The sequence below is a fragment of the Typopeltis vanoorti genome, chromosome 2 (genome assembly GCF_054136105.1).
Source record: "Typopeltis vanoorti isolate ZY-2024b chromosome 2, IOZ_Tvanoo_1.0, whole genome shotgun sequence".
NCBI lineage: Eukaryota > Metazoa > Arthropoda > Arachnida > Uropygi > Thelyphonidae > Typopeltis > Typopeltis vanoorti.
The window spans coordinates 130,484,077-130,505,996 of NC_143550.1; the positions used below are offsets into that span (position 1 = coordinate 130,484,077).

Genomic DNA, 21,920 nt, shown 5'->3' on the forward strand with positions numbered 1-21,920 from the left:
AGCTTGTAAAAATAAACTTTGTTATTGTAAATAGAATACTAAAAGCCAATATATAAAGCCCAAAGGGAATTAGCTTGCTAGCTTGCACAAACAAGGAATTTCAAAGTGGTAAAGCCAGGGGCAATGCCTTTGCCATCAGAAGGTTATTTGGTGTCAGTGCTCTGATTAAAGTGTAAGAGAACCCTTTTGTTTACACGTTCAGTCTTAGACGACCCTCAAGGTCAGTGGAGAAAGGGGTGGCAAGATTCAAACATAGTTCCACAGTCCGGTAAAATGGATTAAAGACATATGAAAGGGGAGAAAAGAGAAGTCGGCAGAAATTTTAGATCAAGAGAGTCACGAGGAAATATCTGAGGTTCCAAAACTTACATCCAGAGTTTGTGTGGGAAGGTACGGTGATTTCAATCCTTAACCCAAGGTTCTGGAAAAGACTGAATATAAGGCCATCAAGGTCAACAGTTGTGGCTAGAACAGAGAGAAGTCGAAAGGAGGTAATGAGGTGAAGGTCGATCACAGCAAATCGTCCAGATCAAAAATGATGGTTACCAGAAGCGATTAACTAAGGAGGCAGCAGCCGAGCCAGGCCCAATGCGTTGCCAATCTTGACGAAATTTTAGATCAAGAGAGTCACAAGGAAATATCTGGGGTTCCAAAACTTACATCCAGAGTTTGCGTGGGAAGGTATGGTGATTTCAATCCTTAACCCAAGGTTCCGGAAAAGACTGAATATAAGTCAATTATAAGAATATAGTGTCACGGAAGGTAGAGTAAGAGATAGAACCAAGAATAAGAAATTAATAATACAGCATAAATAGATAGCCATAGTATACAGTGGCACAGCGATAGCAACAGTTATCAGTTCCGTATGTTCTCCATTAACAATGCAGTTGATATTTTCAGTGTTTTTGCCTAATTTCATTATCTTTGTCTTTTTAATGCTGACCTTCATACCATATCTATTACAACAGTTATTCAATTTAGTCAGAGAATCTTGCAGACTTGTAGCGGATTTATTTAGAAGTATAACATCATCTGCATAAAGCAAAGAGCTCACATTAACATTTCCAATTTTGATATCATGTTTAATACCACTTTCCTTCATAATGTGATCCATATAGATAATGAATAACAGAGGGGATAATGTACATCCTTGTCTCACACCAGATTTAACATTAAACCATCTTCCTGTACTTCCTTCAATTCTAAATGCTCCCTTACAACTCAAATAAAGACTAAGTTGCTTGATATAATACCCCATTGACACCATATAACTGTAGCGTTTTGAATTGCTTCTCTCTCGCTCTTGGCATCTTGTCATATGCCTTTTCCAGATCTCTACAAAATTGAATACAGATCTATTCCCATGATTTCAAAACTATCTGTCGTAAAGTGAAAATCTGATCCTCACAGCCTCTATTTGGCCCAAATCCAGCTTGTTCTTCACCAAGCTTCCCTTCCACAATCCTTCTCAACCATATTTCAAATATACTTGTGTAATTCTCACCTTCAGTTTTATTTCCCTCTTTATATATTGGTACTAGGTGAGCTCTACTCAAATCATCTGGAATTTATCCCTCTGTCCAGACATTCTGAACTATGCAGTGCAGTCACTGTAAGACTTTTATACCTCCATACTTGATCATTTAAGGTCGAATATCATCTACCTCCAGCTGCCTTTCCACATTTCATGCCTGGTGTTTTCTACCACTATGCTGTCACTGATTGTTTCATTTAGCAATTTTTCTAAGTAATTACTCCATATTTCAAGGATATCTTTTTCTCCTCTAATTCCTTTTACTGCACTCTTTCTTCCATTTCTGAGCTTCTTCAGCAACCTCCAGAATATCTTGCCACCTTCTTGATATTTATTTTCTATGTTCTTACCAAAGCCCTCTCATGACTTTTGTTTAGCTAGATTTACACAGTCTTTAGCTTTCTTACATTTGTCTCTGTATTCTCTAAGAGCATAAGCTGACTTAATTGCCAGGAACTTTTGATATGCTTTCTTCTTTTCCTTCAGTGCCTCTTTAACTTCCCGTGTCCACCATGGAGTTCTAATTTTTCTATCCTTGCAGGACAACCTTGCCACATGCCTCTCTGGCTGATTATTCTCACATCAGAGAATAACTTTTATTCGCTTTAAAACTTTCTTACATGTTCTTCTTTTCAATATGAAATTAAATTTTATCCTGCTCAAGATGAAATGGTGATCACTTCCAATTTCAAATCCTCTGTACACTCTGGTGTCCTGCACCAGGGAGAAAACATCACTATCAACAATAACATAGTCAATGAGACTTTTCTTATTCCTTGCCTCTTCTCTCCATGTGAATTTGTGCACATTTTTATGTTGGAACATGGTGTTAGTAATAACCAGTCCATGTCCTGAGCAGAAATCCAACAGATATTTGCCATTATTATTAGATTTGCTCTTTTCTCCAAATTTTCTAAAAGTTATTTTTGTATGTCTCACAATCATTTCCTACTCTGCTATTTAGATCCCCAACAAGGACCAACTTTTCCTTTTTCATTGCCTGGCTACCACTGAAGAGACCTCAATAAAGGTCGAAACTAGTGTGGGTAGTGGCCCTTCCCTTAATGCATAACATTAGACATATCCGCAAGGAGATGTGTTTTGCATTATAGGAGATACTGAGACAGGAGTGTTGGTAGCTTGCTCCACCTTTGCAACGAGTTGCCCTGGTGTTGTACCACCTTACCCCAGTCCTGAAGATACTTCAGGCGCAAACTTTGTTTGCTCACCCTTGGATAAAGGATTAAACTAAATTTATTATTTCATTGTGTCAGTTGCTTTCTCTAAATCCTAAAAAAATTCATTCATTTCTACCTTAGTAGAAACTTCTGTGGGACCATAGGCACAAATATGTCTCATTGTCCAGTTCCCCATTCTCATATTTGCTGACATCACTCTACTTGAGACAGCCTGCTATTCAAGAAGATTAGCCTTGTATTTAGTGTTATGGCTACTACCTTGATTGTCATTGCCTGAATATAACATTTTGTATTTATTGCTCAGAAAGATCTCACCTGTTTTTGCCTTTTTTGTTTCAGTCACCCCTATTATGTCGATCTGGTATATCCAATTCCTCAGCTAGCTCCATTTCTTATGTTGATAGTAATGATCTTGAACTCTGGTGATGTTAAATAGGGGTGAGTTTTAAGATTTATTCCAGTAGCTGACTTTTCTCTATTTGACCTGGTTCCCTGGCAAAAACAACGGGGAACTTGTTTAACTGGGCAACACCCCAGCTGACATGAAATTCTGTCATGTTGTACCATCATTTTTTATTTTGGTTTAAGCCAATAAGAATACAATTTGGTCGGCTAAATCCCAAATTGCCAGCCCATCCTCGTTCGTTCAATATCCAGGTAATTACCGAACAGGGTGTACCACAAGAAGGTGAGGATTGGACATTATGTCAGAAGCCCTGATTGGTTCTCCGCATTCCTTTAAAGGCTTTGTGGAGGTCTCCTCTCAGATATATCGCTTTCATCCTTTAGAACCCCATTATTTTTTTTTTATTATTATTATTAAAATAATAAAATATTTTGCTTGGGTTTGTAGGAATCGAGATGTTGTGTAGTTTTTTCAGAGAAGCTATTTAGTTTCAATGAGCTAGAAGTAATTGTTCTACTCCCAATCAGTTACAGGAAGAACTGTCTATTATCAAACAGTATATGAAACTAAATGGATTCTCAAAAAAAATACTACACAACATCTTTTTGACTCCTACAAACCCAGCCAAAATAACAAACAATCAATCTATCGAGTTCCAATCCCATACATCTCTGGCATTTCAGAGCCTATTTTGAAGAATTCTGAGGAAATATGATTTAGTAGCTACTTATATTCCCATTAATGAATTGTCCACATATTTCCTATCATCTAAAGATAAACTGTCTGTTCCTGGTGTACATCAAGTTCCATGTGATTGCCAGCTTTCCTACTTTGGACAAACTGGACTTTCAATAGAAAAAAGAATACAGGAACATCAGTCCTATATTCTTCACAACAAATTCGATAAATTTGGATTGGAGCACGAAATAGATGCAGACCACAACATTCTCTGGTCTAAAACTCACCTTCTATTCAGAGGACATAGTTGTGATATTCAGTGAGCAATTCATCAGGGTATTTCATCCTCACTAGTGTGAAATCATAGCTCAACTGTAAAAGAAATGGTAGAAGATGAATTACAGGTAAGCAAGCAAGAGGTATATAAGATGGTAAATAAGCTTGATTTCAATAAGACTTGATGACATATCACCACTTCTCTTAAGGGAACATTCTAGGAAGTTAGTCAGGTGGCATACCTGATGAACAAGGATCTTGCAGTAGCACAAGTTCCACAGGATTGAAATTAAGGTAAAATTATTCCATTTTGCAAAGGTGGTCATAAGGCTGGCACTACAAATTATAGGCTAATTTGTATATCTGGAGATGTAGTTTAGGTGTTGGACAAGTTGGTGAGAGATAGAAGTGGATTGATGACAGCAGTATTCTCTGTGACTGCTGGCATGGATTTGTTAAAGGGAGATCATGTTTTAATATGTATTTATGTACTAAGAAAGTGATGAATGCACTGCACAAAAGAGATGCATATACAGTGGTATACCTAGATTTTGCCAAAACCTTTGATAGATTTCCATAGAAGTTGGTAACTAAATTGAAACAGATGGGATTGAATACTAGATTATTGAGTAGGATAAGTAACTGGCTGTCATATATATCAGATCAGGCCCCACATGGATTATTGTGCATGATTTGATCACCTATTTTTCACGGTGATGAGGATATATTAGAAAGGGTCCAGAGAAGATTGACCAAGGTGGTAACTAGTGTTTGGAATGTGGTGTATGAAGACAGATTAAGGTACATAATTTGATAAAGGGTTGGTAATAGTAATGGAAGAAATTTCTCGTTGAATGGGAGGGGTGGGATAGAATAAACGGCTAGTCCTAGAAATTGTATAAGGCAGGTGTGAAAAGGGAATGAGAAACAGGCTCTTTACATGGAGAATGGTCAGTGAGTAGACTGCATTGCCTGACATTGTGTTAAATGCAGACATGTTGAATGAGTTTAAAGCACAGTTCGATTAGCATGGTGTGTGTGTTAATAATAATTATTAACACACTGATGTTAATAATGTTAATAATTAATATTATTGTCAGTCTGTTTGACAAAGTAGATAGCATTCCTGCTTCCCACTAATCTGTTGCAAATTCATATTATGGTATGGATGTTTGCAGAATACCTTTAGGTGGTAGATAAATTTCATTTGCCTGCTAAAGTGTGCAACTACCATTCTGCTCATTGGAAGCCTTGTGGCTCGGAAAAGATCCATGCTTGTTTTCTGGAGCAGGGTTTCTAGATTATCTAACCCTTATCCCATCCAAAGTGTACAATCATGCATGGATAAGATTCACATAATTTAAAAATTACATTGGTAAGAACAAGAAAAGACTGTTATTTCTGTTCAGGAATACAAATATAAGGCAAAGACATACTAAAAATTAAACAGAACATTTAGGAAATATATTTTACTCATTTTAGAAATTATGGACTTTACAACCGTGTTATAAATAACTCTTTTAATTTCCCAACATTTCGATCCTCATATTAAGATCATCATCTGAAGCATATACAAATATACAGGACAAGCTGAGTTACATTACACAGAAAGCTAGAGAAACAATGATTTGATCACAGGTTATTCTACTGGCATGACCTCTAGTGAAAAAAAAAATTACAAATTAATTAATTATTTAGAAACTACATTGAGCTAAATTCTGTTCATGATAACATGAGCAAACATTTTTTCTTATAGATAGTTTTCTTTCAGTAACAATGATGTCCTATTTTTAGCATTACAATTGTCATTTTTGATTTAGGATCCTGGATTATCTACAGTCATGTTTATCGTTACTCTTAGAGAGGAAGGTTCCGTGGGGCGAATATGTGCCTTCCATATGTTTGGGATTTTTATACCATCATTATTGTTCAAAATCAAATAAAATTATATTAAATATTATATTAAATTTGCATATATGAACACAAATTTAAGGAAGCCTGTGAGATTATTATCAAACAATCCTAATCTGAACAATAATGATGGTCTAAAAATCCCAAAAATATGGAAGGCATATTCGACCCACGGAATCTTCCTCTCTAAGAGTAACGATAAACAGGACTGTAGATTTTTATAATCTACAGTCTTGTTTATTCATAGGTTGTAACAAACCTTTCAGCATATTCTTATTCACATATTAAAATGACAAGACATCAAAAGTAATTCATTCAAAATTATTCTGTGTGTGTGTGTGTGTGTGTGTACACTGTGCCATTTATCTAACCTTTAAAACAACAAACTTTCAGTGAATTGATCCTTGCATGTCAACTGACTTCTGGTACAGAACCATGTAATTGTACTTCAGTTATCCAATCCTTCAATTTTCAGAATGGCAAATTGCTTTCCCATTGTGTTGGTTTAATGGTAGATTACTATATATATTAGGGTTACCAAGTAATTTTATAAGCTTGGTTATTTAGCTCCTAATCCCAAGTAAGCAAACATTTAAGTTTGCGCCTGAAACATAGTTCAAGTCTAAAGATGGTACAACACCAGGGCAACTCATTGTAAAGGTGAGTAAAGCTCTGATCACTATTCTTAGTATTTTCCCATAATGTAAAGCACATCTCACTAAAAGATGTATACTGCAATACATTATGGGTGGGGTCACTACCCAGACCAGTTTCAACCTTTTTTGAGGTCTCCTCAGTGAGTAGCTAGATCCTAAATACCAAGGTTTTAGTAATACAGAGCCTTATCAACTTTACCTATACAAGTTGCTGCAAGGTGTTTTTATTTTTAATAAGAATCTCTGGAGGAGATATAGATGTAATTAATTTTTTAACTTGGATTAGGAGTTAATAACCAAGCTTATAAAATTACTTGGTAACCTTAATATACAGTATCCCCAAGTTAAAAAATTAATTACATCTGTATTATCTCCGCCAGAGATTCTTATTAAAAATAAAAACACCTTGCAGCAACTTGTATAGGTAAAGTTGATAATGCTCTGTATTACTAAAAACCTTGGTATTTAGGGTCTAGGTACTCACTGAGGAGACCTCAAAAAAGGTTGAAACCATCCGGGTAGTGACCCCACCCATAATGTATTGCAGTATACATCTTTTAGTGAGATGTGCTTTATCCACCTTTACAATGAGTTGCCTTGGTGTTGTACCATCGACTTGAACTATGTTTCAGGTGCAAACTTAATTGTTTGCTTACTTGGGATTAGGAGTTAAATAACCAAGCTTATAAAATTACTTGGTAACCCTAATATACAGTATCCCCAAGTTAAAAAATTAATTATATATAATTATATATATATATATATAATTTTTAATGTTTTATGAAAGCATCAAACATTCAATGACATATTAGTATTTTGCACTTTTTCATTTCATCAAATATCTTGGTGTGATAATTAATATATTTAATAAATATGGTCTTCTTTCTAGCAATTTAATCCTGGGATCTGCCACTTGAACTATGTTCAAGTGGCAGATCCCAGGATTAAATTCATTCATTCATATATTCCTTAACAGATCCTCATAATCTAATTCTTGATCTTTCTCTTTGACAATTACCTGTTACCATTGTATCTACCACTCTCCTAATTATCTCCTCCTTTTCTCTTTTCTAACATGGTCATAGATGAGTTGGATATGTATGGAGGAAAGAGATTTCTTTCTTTCTTTCTTATACCCAACTCAGCCATTATATCTTAAATTTGGATATGATCTTTCTTTGTAATAAATGTGTTATATATCTGAATATATTTACATTGATCTATATTTATATTCATTAATAGCCAATTATGCTACTTTTTTGAAAGAGACATTGAAATCAAATGCATAAATCACAGAAAAGAGCTGCTGTATCTGAAAGTAAAAGAAACTTTGCATTCAGCATGATCTTTTTTATAATTTTTTAGTACTTTTTATGTACAAAGAAATATATTTGGTAAAATTTTCTTAAATATCATGAAACATTAACAAGAAAAAATTTTTTGTAGGTAAATGCAATAAATAATATTTATTATTTGTTAACATGAAAATGTCATCTTATTTTATAGCACTACCTCAGTGGTTATCTTCTCCGAAAGTTTAAAAACAGCAGTGGCTGGCAAAAGCTATGGGTTGTGTTCACTAATTTTTGCCTATTTTTCTACAAATCTTATCAGGTGAGATATAAATTTTGAACTGTTTACAATTCTGTAAACATTTTATTTTTCATGTTCCAGAAATTGTAATAATAGTAATCCTAATAAAATATTCTTGTTATACTAGAAAAAACGAGAACTAGTGTATGCATACATACATGTACACACACACACAACTTAATTTTCTAAGGTATTTCTAACTTGGCAGGTTTTTTTGGTAAATTATGTATATGTGTTTGTGTCTTAATAGAAATTATGTTCCTATGTTTGTTTGACACGATTTTTTCCTCTTTCTTTCCCTCCTAAACATTTGTTTTAAATAAATAGCTTATTTAAAACAAATTTTTTAATGATGATGATGAGTCATCATCACTCATCATACTTTCTTTCCCTCGAAGTGTTTACAGGATATTTATGTGAATGCTACAGAATAACTAGAAAAAACACACAATAAACATAGTCATAAACTTTCATGAAATTGCCCAAATACTTCATACTGAAATTAACAGTACATTTATTAAAGAACATGTAGGCCCACAGTAACAACTTTTAATTAATAAATAAGGTACAGATATTTCATACTAAAACTAATAGTACATTTCATACTAAAACTAATAGTACTTCAATGTTACAAACAGATAGGAATGGAATACAAGTAACGAACATTCGGTGAATCACTTAATTTCCTAGCTTGCGACAACAATGTCGCGAGCTAGGAAATGAAAGAAATTAATAAATAATTAATATTTAAGATAATTGTTTTTTTTTAATGATTACATAAAATAAAAGTCTCCCAGATCTTCGAGAGAGAGAGAGACAGTCATTTCGATTTAAATTCGTCATCATCATCATCATCAAATTCCTGCCATGTTTCCTCAAGAGGTGTACAGGATATGATAATACTACATGAAAAATTTACATCATTACTAACTTCCTATCTACAATTTTCTTCCAAATCAGTCTGTTACTTGTCAAGACTCCAACATTATCAGATCTTATATTTCTATTGTCTAGGCACTTTATACAGTATCAATCCACCTATATCTTGGTTTTCCTCTGGGTCGTTTTCCTGCCAACCTGGCAGAGAACACTTGTTTTGCTAATCTTTCCTCTCCCATTCTGTTTAAGTGACCATACCACCTGAGATTAGCTCTACTAACACATTCCTGGATGCTGACAATGTCAAGTTCTTTTCTAATATCCCCGTTTTTAACATGATATTGCCATGGATGCCATCTGTTCATGCCCCTAATCTCAGGACTCTCATATCTGCAGTCTCTAGTTTTTGGTCAGGTGTTTTAATTCTGACCCCGCTCTCAGATCCATAAGTTAATATTGGCTTGAATATACAGCTAATTTAGTGTTTTGGCTAATTTCTCTCTTATTCCATATAAATTTATTCAGTTGACTTCCTACCATACCAGCATTGTTGATTCTGTTGTCTATTTCCGTATTTAATTTACCATCTTCACTAAAAATCGTGCCTAACTAGATGAAATGTTTTACTTGTTCCACAGATTCTCCATTCACAAAGCAGTTCACATTTTCAACGATTCTGCCTATTTTCATTGTCATTTTATTGCTGACCTTCATACCATATCTATTACAACGGTTATTCACTTTAGTCAGGGAATCTTGCAGTCTTGTAGCAGATTTATTTAGAAGTATAACATCGTCTGCATAAAGCAAAGAGATGACATTAACATCTCCAATTTGGATATCATGTTTAATGTCACTTTCCTTCATAATGCATGATCCATATAGATAATGAATAACAGACAGGATAATGTACATCCTTGTCTCACACCAGATTTAACATTAAACCATCTTCCTGTACTTCCTTCAATTCTAACTGCCGACTTACAACTTAAATAAAACTATGTATTGCCTGTTATAATGCCTCATTGACACCATATAATGCTGAATAGCTTCTCTCACTCTTGGCATATGCCTTTTCCAGATCTACAAAACTTAAACACACATCTTTGTTATATTCGCGTGATTTCTCAACAATTTGTCGTAAAGTGAAGATCTGATCCTGACAGCCTCTATTTGACCCGAATCCAGCTTGTTCTTCACCAAGCTTTTCTTCCACAATCCTTCTCAACTGTTTCTCAAGTATACTTGCATAAATCTTGCCAGGAACACTTAGTAGGGAAATACCTCTGTAATTCTCACATTCAGTTTTATTTCCCTTTTTATATATGGATTCTATTAGAGATCTGTTCCAATCATCAGGAATTCGTGCCTCTGTCCAGGCCTTCTGAACTATGCAGTGCAGCCACTGTAAGACTTTTATACCACCATACTTCAGCATTTATGGTCGAATATCATCCACTCCTGCTGCCTTTCCACATTTCAAGCCTTTGATGGCTTTTTCTACTTCAAGTATGGATATGTATTCCTGACTGCATGCCTGGTCAGTGTTTTTTACCACTGTGCTATCACTGCTTGTTTCATTTAGCAATTTCTCAAATTAATTACTCCATACTTCGAGGATATCTTTTTCTCCCGTTTTCATTTCACGTTTATCATCTCTAACTCCTTTTACAGTACTCTTTCCTCCATTTCTAAGCTTCTTCAACAACCTCCAGAATATCTTACCACCTTCTTGATATTTATTTTCTATGTTCTTGCCAAAGTCCTCCCATGACTTTTGTTTAGCTAGTTTTACACAGTCTTTAGCTTTCTTACATTTGTCTCTGTATTCTCTAAGAGCAAAAGCTGACTTATTTGCCAGGAACTTATCTGCTTTTTTCTTTTCCTTCACTACCTCTTTAACTTCCTGTGTTCACCATGGAGTTCTGATTTTTCTATCCTTGCAGACAACTTCCCCACATGCCTCTCTGGCTGAATCAATCAGTGTTTTCTTCAAGGCTTGCCACTGAATCTCCAAGGTTTGGTTGCTCTTCTCAAACTCTTTCATTTTTTTCTTGAATAATGTTTGTATATTTTAGTCTACAGTTCACATCTAAGAGCTGCTCAACTTTTATTTGCTTTAAAACTTTCTCACATGTTCTTCTTTTCAATATGAAATTCAATTTTATCCTGCTCAAGACTAAATAGTGATCACTTCCAATTTCAAATCCTCTGTACACTCTGGTGTCCTGCACCAGGGAGAAAACATCACTATCAACAATAACATAGTCGATGAGACTTTTCTCATTCCTTGCCTCTTCTCTCCATGTGAATTGGTGCACATTTTTATGTTGGAACATGGTGCTAGTAATAACCAGTTCATGTCCTGAGTAGAAATCCAACAAGTATTTGCCATTATTATTAGCTTTGCTCTTTTCTCCAAATTTTCCCAAAATATTTTTGTATGTTTGACAATCGTTTCCTACTCTGCTATTTAGATCCCCAACAAGGACCATTTTTCCTTTTTTCATTGTGTCAGTGGTTTTCTCTAAAGCATGAAATTCCTCCACTTCTACCTTAGTAGAATCTTCTGTGAGACCATAGGCACAAATAAGTCTCATTGTCCAGTTCCCCATTCTCATATTTGCCCACATCACTCTACTTGAGACTGCCTGCCATTCAAGATGATTAGCCTCGTATTTAGTGTTGAATACTATGGCTACTCTTTCCTTTCCTTGATTGTCATTGCCTGAATATAACATTTTGTATTTATCGTTCAGAAAGATCTCACCAGTTTTTGTCTTTTTTGTTTCTGTCACCCCTATTATGTTGATATGGTACTTATTTAATTCCTCAGCTAGCTCCATTTCTTTGCCATTCAGGCTTCTTATGTTGATAGTACTGATCTTTAACTCCGGTGATGTTGAGTTCGGGTGTGTTTTCAGATTTAAATTCGGTCAGTGTAAAATAACTTTACAACTTTCTTTAAAGAGGCATTTATATTTGAACCTGCATCTAAAGCTTCAAATATGAAGGAGAATAGCTTTTTACAACTGGATATTATGGGTAGTGTTAATACTGTGTTGTGCTAGACCAGACTTCTGAGGTTTGTTGTAATCAGTATAATATTGATGTTCTTTAATTCTTTTTTCCACAGAACAGCCAGTTTGTCCATAATAAGGAAGAAATAAGGAATAATAACATAATAAGGAAGAAATTTTGTTCATAGGAATATATGTGGGAATCAATTGGTACTTTTTTTAAAATTCTACCTATAGGTTCTGAGATTCCTGGAATGTAAGGGATTGGAACTCTTCGGACTGTTGAAGAAACCTTTGGGATTGGAACATAAGATTCAATTATCTGTTGGATTTGATTAGGGTGGTAATTATTAGATTCCATTAACTTTTTAATGATGGAAAGTTCTTGGTGTAAGATTTCTGGAGAAGAGCAAACTTTATGTGCTGTATTAATTAGAGATTTAAGAATGTCAAATTTTTGAGATGTGTGGTGAGCAGACTTTTTATGAATATATCTGCCAGTAAATGGGCTTTCGAAAGACGCTTGTAGATAAGGTACTAGAAGAAGTTCGAGTAAGCAGGATGTCCAAAAATGGTAAAGTACCAGAATTTTTCTTTTCCATGGTGAATTGGATACGAGGGTGAAGGCTATTTATCTGTTGTAGAAAAGTGGAAAGCTCATCTTCAGTATGTGACCAAATGGCAAAAACATCTTTGACATAACGATACCAAAGAGATGGTTGAGGGTGAATGGATGAAAACATAGTCTCTTCGAATTGTTTCAAAAAATAGTTAGTCAGAGGTGGAGACAAAGGGCTACCCATGGCAGTACCCTCAACTTGTTTGTAGAACTTGTTTTTCCAACTAAAATAACCTGAATGGATAACAAATTCAAAAATCTTGGCGATATTTGGAGGGTAATCTTCATATAATAATTTGACTGTGTCGGCTAATGGAATTTGCACCCCAGATGCAGCAATTTTGTGAGTTAACACTACTGTTCAGATTAAAATGTGCCTCTCACCAATCCACAAGATCTTCTACAGCCATGCATCATTCACCTCCATTCGAGCTAAGAATGTCAGGACAACTTCATTCGAGTTTCCTTATCACCATGAAGCAGAGCTTGAGAGTATGGGAGATCTTGTAGAGGGAAAACCTCAGCATTCGATGCAGGATTTTCCACACATTTGAGTATGACATGTCCAGTGTCTTGATATTGCAGCACTGCTGGACCATAAATTAAAGATGGCAAGAAATTATATTCTTAGTTTAATCTATCATCCAAGTGTAAGCAAACAAAGTTTGCATGTGAAGTAACTTCACCACAGGGCAACTCATATATAGAGGCTAATAATTTCACATCACTTGCCTTAGTATCCCATAATGCAAAGCACATATCCTTACAGACATGTATAATGACTATTGTGAAGTTACTTCACCTGCAAACTTGGATAAAGGATTAAACCAAGAATATAATTTCTTGGCACCTTTAATTTATAGTATAAACAAGTGGAAAAACTTTCAACAGTGCTGGAGTCTTGTGTGTTATTCATTCCGTATTCCATGGAATGAATAAGGCAGCAGTTGTTTCAGCAGTTTGATTATTCCTCAACAAGTTGGCTGCAGTTGCACCTTTGCCAACTTGTTGAGGAATAATCCATTTGCACCCTCGTTCTGGCCTCACTGCTAAAGATCTGCTATATTCAAATTGTAAAATCATTTTTCTAAGATTTGTTATTGTCGTTGGACCTTTTCTCCTCCTATCCTTCAAATCAGAATTCTCGAAGCGCAACATTAGCGTTACTGCATTGTTGATAGTAAAGCTTGACTATCAATGCATGTTCTGGTAAGGTGAGATCTATAGCACTTCAGTTTCATCAGAATGATGTGAACATCACTGAGCATCGGAGTGACCATACAGCATCTGTGGATGTTCAGTGAACATATAGATAGATGTATTTTGGCCAAAGAGGTAGATGTGCAGCTGTGCATTGTGATGAACATTTAGACTACATTTAATTCCATGAGCCAGAGCATTTGGGATTTGCAGAGAATGCTATCACCACCAGACACAGAGGTATTTGGAAGAAAATTAAGCTTCTAGATAATAGTAATAATCTCTTGGAAACAGCTATACAAAGAGAATTGTGAGCCCTTGCTACATTGACCGAATCCAAATACAAATGATGGATTTGACTTATTCCTCTTATGGGAAATAGTTCTTCACAAATTCCTGAGTTAATTTAAATTAATTTTTATTTTTTTAAATCTCTTGTTAAAGTTATTTTTAATTAGAACCATGATGCTCTACATCACGCGCATGCAGTTTTCTAGTTTCATTGTTGAATATACTGGTTTCTGTTCTTGTTGTTTAATTTGAGTCATACCGAAGATACTCTTGATACCAGGGTGAAAATTTTATACCAATAAAATATATACATAAGTTAAATCTGTCTTATGTTTATTAATTATTTCTTACATTCCTATATGTCAAGTTATCTCTATGATTAACAAACTCAGATTTATAGGAGTGAAGATGCTTGGCTGGAATGAAGCCATTTAGGCCTAATGCATGAAAAAAGATGGTGTGGGATACGTTGAAATACATAAAGTAATTAAATGTGAATATTTTACATTTTTCACACACACACACACACACATTATTATTATATTTAATGCAAAATTAATTGGTTCCATTTTTTAAAGTAAAAGAAGTCATACAAAAAAGAATTTTAAAAAGTTATAAAGAAATGCAAACATTTATTTTTTTTAACACCCACAAATATCTAAAACTCTTTTTTTTCCCATCTTGCCTATACCACCCAATCAGAAGAAGGATAATTGAAAAAACCTTTAAAAAAGAATTTTAAAACAAGTTATAAAGAGATGCAAAACATTCCTTTTTTTTTAACATCCACAAATATCTCATCATCATCATCATGCATATCGAGGATTTAGGCCTAGCATGGCCTGTTCCGGCCTTAGAAGTACAACACCCACAAATATCTAAAACTGTCATTTTTCCCATTTTGCCTATATCACCCAATCAGAGGATGGTTAATTGAAAAATTACTCTACAGCAATCCCTCGATTAATGCATCTCTGATTAGTGCATTTTCAATTAGTGCATCAATTTTTTTCTATACCTAAATGCAATTAATGTGCTTCTAAAATTCAATTAGTGCATCTATATACATCTTAAAAATAAATGTTACAGATTTAAAAAAAAATTCTATCTATATATTTTTTTATGGCTAACTATTAAAAAATCACTCACCAGAATGAAATAATTTAGTTACCAATTTAAAACATTTTACAGAGTTATTATTTAATACCATATTATACCATTTTCATGTACACTATGTTCCAGATTTACCACCAAAATTTATGTTGTCTGCTAATTACATAGCATTTTGCTAATCATATCTCGTGCCTCCTCTGCAATTTTTTTCCTTACTTTTTGTTTGTTTATTTTAAAGTATCTTCCCAACCTTGAATCATAAGTAAAAGAATTAGTAAGCAAAAAAAGTGGAAGTGTGAAAAAGATTTGAAAAGTAATCTTTGGAAGAAAAACTTGAAATAATAAAGAAAAATGAACAAGGCAAGTCTAGAACAAAGATAGGACAAGAACACAAAATAGGTGAATCAACTATAAGAGCAACTTTAAGCATAAAAAACTGCTTAAATACAAAGAGAAAGATAATGCTGCTTCAAGTTCATCATGCATGCAGACCACTCGAAATCAAAGTATTTTAATGATTGAATTAGAAAGCTTTCTTTCTACATGGATCGAAAATTGTAACCAAAAATGGATCTCACTAAGCACTGACCTTATTAAATCAAAAGCATTAAGTCTCTTTGCAACCTTGAAAGAAAGGGCTATCAATGATGAAAAAGAAGAATTCCATACTAATGCTGGGTGATGTGAGCATTTCAAAAAGAGAAAGCCTACATATTCGAATCACAGGAAAGCTGCAAGTACAGATAAGAAGGTGGCTGCAAATCATACAGAGATTTTGAAGAAAATCTCTGTGAAAGAAGTGGCTATTGTGACCAACAAATATTGAATGTCGATGAAACCGTGTTTTTTTTTTAAGTAAATGCCTTTCAAGACATTTCTGACCAGATCAGAGAAATCTCAGCCTGGTTATAAAGTCACAAAGTTGAAAGAAAATACTGCTAGTAATATGCGAACCATTTGGAAGCACATTCCTCCACATTGTGCAAATGATTTTAGAGGTTTTTCAATTAAAATGGATAATGTCATTGAGGAAATTGCCAACATCGGACGTGAACAGGGTTTTGATGAGATTGATAATGAAAACATCCAAGAGTTAATTAAATCTCATTCTGAGAAATTGAATGATTCCAACCTACTAAATTTAGATACACAGTGGGAAGATCCTGAAGAATATGAAGAAAATTTAACCACTGACAATCAGCCAAAAGAGATTTCACAGAAACAATTTGGCTGACTGTTTTCAAACTCAAATTGTTTCTGTGAAATCTCTTGAGAATATCTTGAAAATGAAGAAAGAAGCAGTAAAATTAAGGGTCAAAAAAGAAATTTGAGGAACGAATTATACTTTTTCCCAAGGTTATTATATTTGATTAGTGCGTTTTCGATTAATACACCTGTTTTAAAGAATGCATTAATCAAGGAATTGCTGTATTGTGTGTTTATTTTGTTACCATAATTTAAAAAAAATAATAAAACTTTCACATCTGCATGTATGTGTGTGTGTGCGTGCATGCATGCATGCACGCACATGTTAATGATGATTGTAGAACCTCATATTTTTCTCCCTCCCTTAGGATGACTTTCCATTAGCCAGCCTACCTCTTCTAGGATATACAGTTACCAGTCCAAGTGAACATGATAACATCAACAAAGATTATGTGTTCAAACTGCAATTCAAGAATCATGTTTACTTTTTCAGAGCTGAAAGTGAATATACATACAGTCGGTATGTATGCATATCTGTTGTTAAAATACATTATTTATATGCATTAACATTTGTAGTAGTGCATGAAAAGCAATTTGCTTATTGGAAAATTTATATAACACTGCTCTTCTTCTTGTTTTAAAACTGGAATACTATGAGTTGGCATTCTAATAATAATAAGACAGAAAACTCACATAAAGATCTTGATATTTAATTAAATTTTTTTTGCTCATGTTTCACAGGCATCTTCAGTAACAGAAATGGAACAGTAAATTATACAAATAACAGAAAGATTTTAAAAAAAGTACTCCCATAGTAGCTACAGTAAAGTAACAAAAATAGTAACACTTTCCAAACTAAAATTTAAAAAAATTAGGAAACATTAGCATGTTGAAAAAGTACTGTCTCCCATAAAGGAAACAACTCTAGACTATCTATTTAAGTTTCAGCAACAGAGTACCATTTGTACAAGAGTCCTTGTAAAGATTTTCCATAGAAATCTGCTCTTATGAAGGAGTTCAGTCTTATTCCTCTAAAGAATTCTGTTTGATAGAGATAACATGATCAGCAAGTGCTGAATGTTCATGCTCATGGTTCTTGATCCAAGACCTATGTTCTTTGCAACATATAAAAGCAAATCTTCCAGATTGTCCATAATAAGATAAGCATGGTAAGCACCCAGAAAAAAAAAAAAAAACTAAGAAGAGTAAGCTTGTTCTTGAGATGAGAGAAAGGTATTGACAAGACAAAAGGCCACAAAAATGTTGATGGTTATAAATTTTTTGCAATATGTTCAGAAATTCCTGTCACATAAAGGTGTGGCATATAAATGATTTCCTCTTGAACAGAAGAGGCATAGATTCTATAGCTGCTGAATGCTTTATCAATGAAGACTTCACAGAAACATTTGACAAGAAAGTTGACCAAATGTGTTGCAATTCTTTCTGTAGAAGTTCATCAGATGAATGTAAGGAACGGGCACAATATATTAAGATCTTGGTAATCCCAACTGTTTTTTTTTTTTTTTTTTTGAGAAGGATGATGGCATAATTCTGCATGAATATAGTGGTCTGTGTGAGTATTCTTCTGCAATACTGAGAATTGTCATTGCCGTGAGGCTGACAAAGGATTAACAGATCCAAAAAAACTGTGTTGTTTTCTAAAGAGTGAATTCTGGAATGAAGTGCATTTATTTTGGATATCAGATGTTGTAAATCAGAAGAACCATTCCAAATTGCAAAAACATTGTTAGCATACCTGTACTAGTGTGTAGCTCTGAGCAAAAGATTGTCAAGGAGATGTCTTTCAGTGTTCCATAAAATAGTTGGCAAAAGTTGGAGAAAAGAGGACCTTCTTATCACTACCCCTTCAGTCTGTTGATATAGTTTGTTTTGAAAGGTGAAATATTCAAAGTGAATTACAAAATCAGAAAGTTTGACAATATCAGATAGAAATATCTTGCTAGAGTGATTTTTAAAGTCCAAAGTTTTTTTAATATAAGTTGAAGAATTTCTTGTGGAAGTAGCCAGTAAATTGGATAAATATTTTGATAACATGTAAGTAGGATAATTGATGCAATCAACAACAGGCTTTATTGAGCACTAGGTTCAAAAATCTTAGGCAAACCACATAATCTTGAAGGATGTTCATGGGAAGTCTTAAATTTTTTCCTTAATTCTTCATTCAATCCGAAACACTATCAATGAGATTATTTAAGCCTATTGATCTGGCTACCATTTGGATCAAACGAGGGAAGCCAATAAATAGAATAGTCTCAAAGCATTAATGTAATCTTCTTACAGTATTCTTGTTTATCTGGAACAACTACAGCCTTTTCTTTGCTTTGGTAACGATCAAATTATTTCTCAAAGACTTGCAGATAATGATGTCATGATTGTTATGTAAATCTCTTAAAGCATTCCTTTATAAGGCAGTAATGCTGCTTTTGGATAAATGAGCTTTCATTAAAGAGGATGCAGTGAGATAAATGATGATGTCATGATTGTTATGTAAATCTCTTAAAGCATTCCTTTTTAAGGCAGTAATGCTGCTTTTGGATAAATGAGCTTTCATTAAAGAGGATCAGTGAGATAAAAACCTATTGGCTTTTATCAACACTAGCTATTATGCCAACCCTGAGAATGTGATGCAGGATGAATGAAAAATCAAGATCTTTGTTCAAAATTGTGAAGATGCTGTTTGGTTTAGCTTATAATTAGAAAGATTTATAATTACTTTACTGGCAGAGACTTTGTATTTCCATATATGATATGGTATAAGTGATTAAATTTCTTGAACAAATATCTTAGTTCTCGGAATAAGTTTCCTGGTCTAACTTTGAGTTTATATAAAGTTTATATACTTTGAGTTTATATAAAGTTTATATACTTTGAGTTTATATAAAGAATGCATACAGCATATGGCATTCCAGGACTAATGAACTGGCTAAAACATCATGCAAATAATAATAAGCTTTTCACTCTGTAGAGTGAAAAGTTCTAATCTGATAATTTGTATTTTAAGCTGTAATAAAGCAAAACTGGCTCTTTCATAAATTATCGTAGCTTTTTAAAAATTAACATTCTCCTTTATTTTTAGGAAAGACAGGATTATCTCTACACTCGCTTTAAAAAAAAAAATCTGCATGTTGGAAAGTGAGACCTTGCATTTCAGCATCTCTAGTCACATCTCTTAGTCACAAAAATAATAAATAAATCTACATCCCTTACACCACATTATTGTGGTGTAAGGGAGGTAGATTTTAGTACAATGGTTAGATGAACTTTGATATGTTTCACTGTCTAATTAGCTAACAAATCATCAGGAAAAAGCACAAATTCCTTGAACTTGCTAAATTAGACTTGCTGCATCATCTTTATTGAAAGATCATCTACCCATAAGCAACATTTACCAACTTAGAAAGGTGGTAAATTAAGAGTTTTACTGTTATTATTATTATCATCAAGCATCCATGGAGTAAAAACTCATTGCAGGAGATTAACAGTTTCTCTACTTGCCATGCTCTCGGACACTGTGCATTCCACTCACTCACACCCTCTTGTACAGCTTCCACTTCTTTTTGTTTACTCTTTTAAAAATCTCCTCCACATTAATCTGCTGACAACTCCTTACCAACTTATACATCTCAACATATCCACTCATCTTCTTTTCACAAGACTCTGCAAGTGCATTCCCTCAATCTGCCCTCATAATCCCACATTCCATGGAATGTGGGATTACGAGGAAATTGACAGTGAACCTTCTCTGGATCCTCTAATATATCCTCATCCCTTTCAAAATTAGATAACCAAATCTGCAAAACAATAGTAAATATGCAGCCTAATCAGGGTCTTATATAAGGGAACCATGATCTCTTTGCTTCTACATGTCAAGGTCCTCGTCATTATCGCCATCATTCATTATGATGACCAATTTTAGCAACGTGATGATCCCTAAACTTCAAGCCTCTATCAACCATCACTCCCAGATCTCTCATCCCTTTTGTACCTCCTTCAAAATTTCTCCCTCCAATCTTGCTTACCAAATTTCAAAACCTTGCAACATTAAATTGATAGCTCCACTCACATAGTCTATTGAGATCCTCCTGAAAAGGCCAAAACATCTGCTCTGCTCTTCATAATTCTTTCCAATTTTGCATACTCTTCAAACAACTGCATATATCCAGTTAAGCCAGTCCCAATATCATTAACATACAAGTTAAGCAATAATGGCCCCAAGATAAATTCGTTTGGTACTTTGCTAGTGACCTTCCTCTTTTGGATACCACTCAAAATCATACACAACTCACTGATATCTCTAACAGCCAATTACCTATCCAGCTCACTAGTCTCTTATCCACTGCCATCTGTTTCAGTTTAGTTACGAGCTTGTTCTGTTGTCTATCAAAGGCTTTTGAAAAATCCAAGTATACCACTGTATATACATCTTCCTTACCAGTGAATTTGACACCTTGTTATAGTACATAAACAGACTGCTAAAACATGAATCCCCCTAACAGTCTCATGCTAATCATAGAATATTGCTATTATCAACCCAATTCTGAATCTTAGTTTTTACTAACCTCCTTAACCACTCCAGACACACAGATTTACCTATAATTTGTAGCCTTAGTCTTATTCCCCACTCCACTCCTTTGTGAAGTGGAACAATTTTTCTCACTTTGCACTCCTTTGGGATTTGCCCTGTTGCAAGACTCATGTTACAGATGTGCTGAGGGTGCAATTAATTCCTTAGAACAGTGGTTTCAAAATTTCACAGTTCTTTCAATTTCACAGTTTGAAATTGAAAGAACAAAAAAAAAAGTACATTTTTAAAACAAGTATCAATGCTAAACAATGCTTTGTTAGTATCCTACATATCATCATCAAATTCCTGCCATGTACCCTCAAGGGGTGTACAAGATATGATAGTACTACATGAAAAAAATTACATTATTATTAATTTCCTATCTACAATTTTCTTCCAAATCAGTCTGTTACTTGTCAAGACTCCAACATTATCAGATCTTATATTTCTATCGTTTAAAGCACTTTGTACCGTATCAATCCACCTATATCTTGGTCTTCCTCTGGGTCGTTTTGCTGCCAACCTGGCAGAGAACACTTGTTTTGCTAATCTTTCTTCGCCCATTCTGTTTAAGTGACCATACCACCTGAGATTAGCTCTGCTAACGCATTCCTGGATGCTGACAAAGTTAAGTATTTTCCTAACATCCTCATTTTTAACATGATATTGCCATTGATGCCATCTGCTCACGCCTATAATCTTTCTCAGGACTCTCATATCTGTGGTCTCTAGTCTTTGGCCAAGTGTTTTACTT

General features: G+C 34.2%; 1 protein-coding gene across 2 annotated transcripts in view; it reads left to right on the forward strand.

The window, feature by feature from the left end:
• Cdep (Chondrocyte-derived ezrin-like domain containing protein) overlaps positions 1-21,920 on the forward strand; it is a 741,059-nt gene that overhangs the window by 681,850 nt on the left and 37,289 nt on the right. For both annotated transcript variants that reach the window (XM_090413128.1, XM_090413137.1), the window contains exons 27-28: positions 8,167-8,274; positions 16,950-17,101. In XM_090413128.1, coding sequence (XP_090269254.1) covers positions 8,167-8,274; positions 16,950-17,101 — 260 coding nt within the window. The remainder of the gene's footprint in view (positions 1-8,166; positions 8,275-16,949; positions 17,102-21,920) is intronic.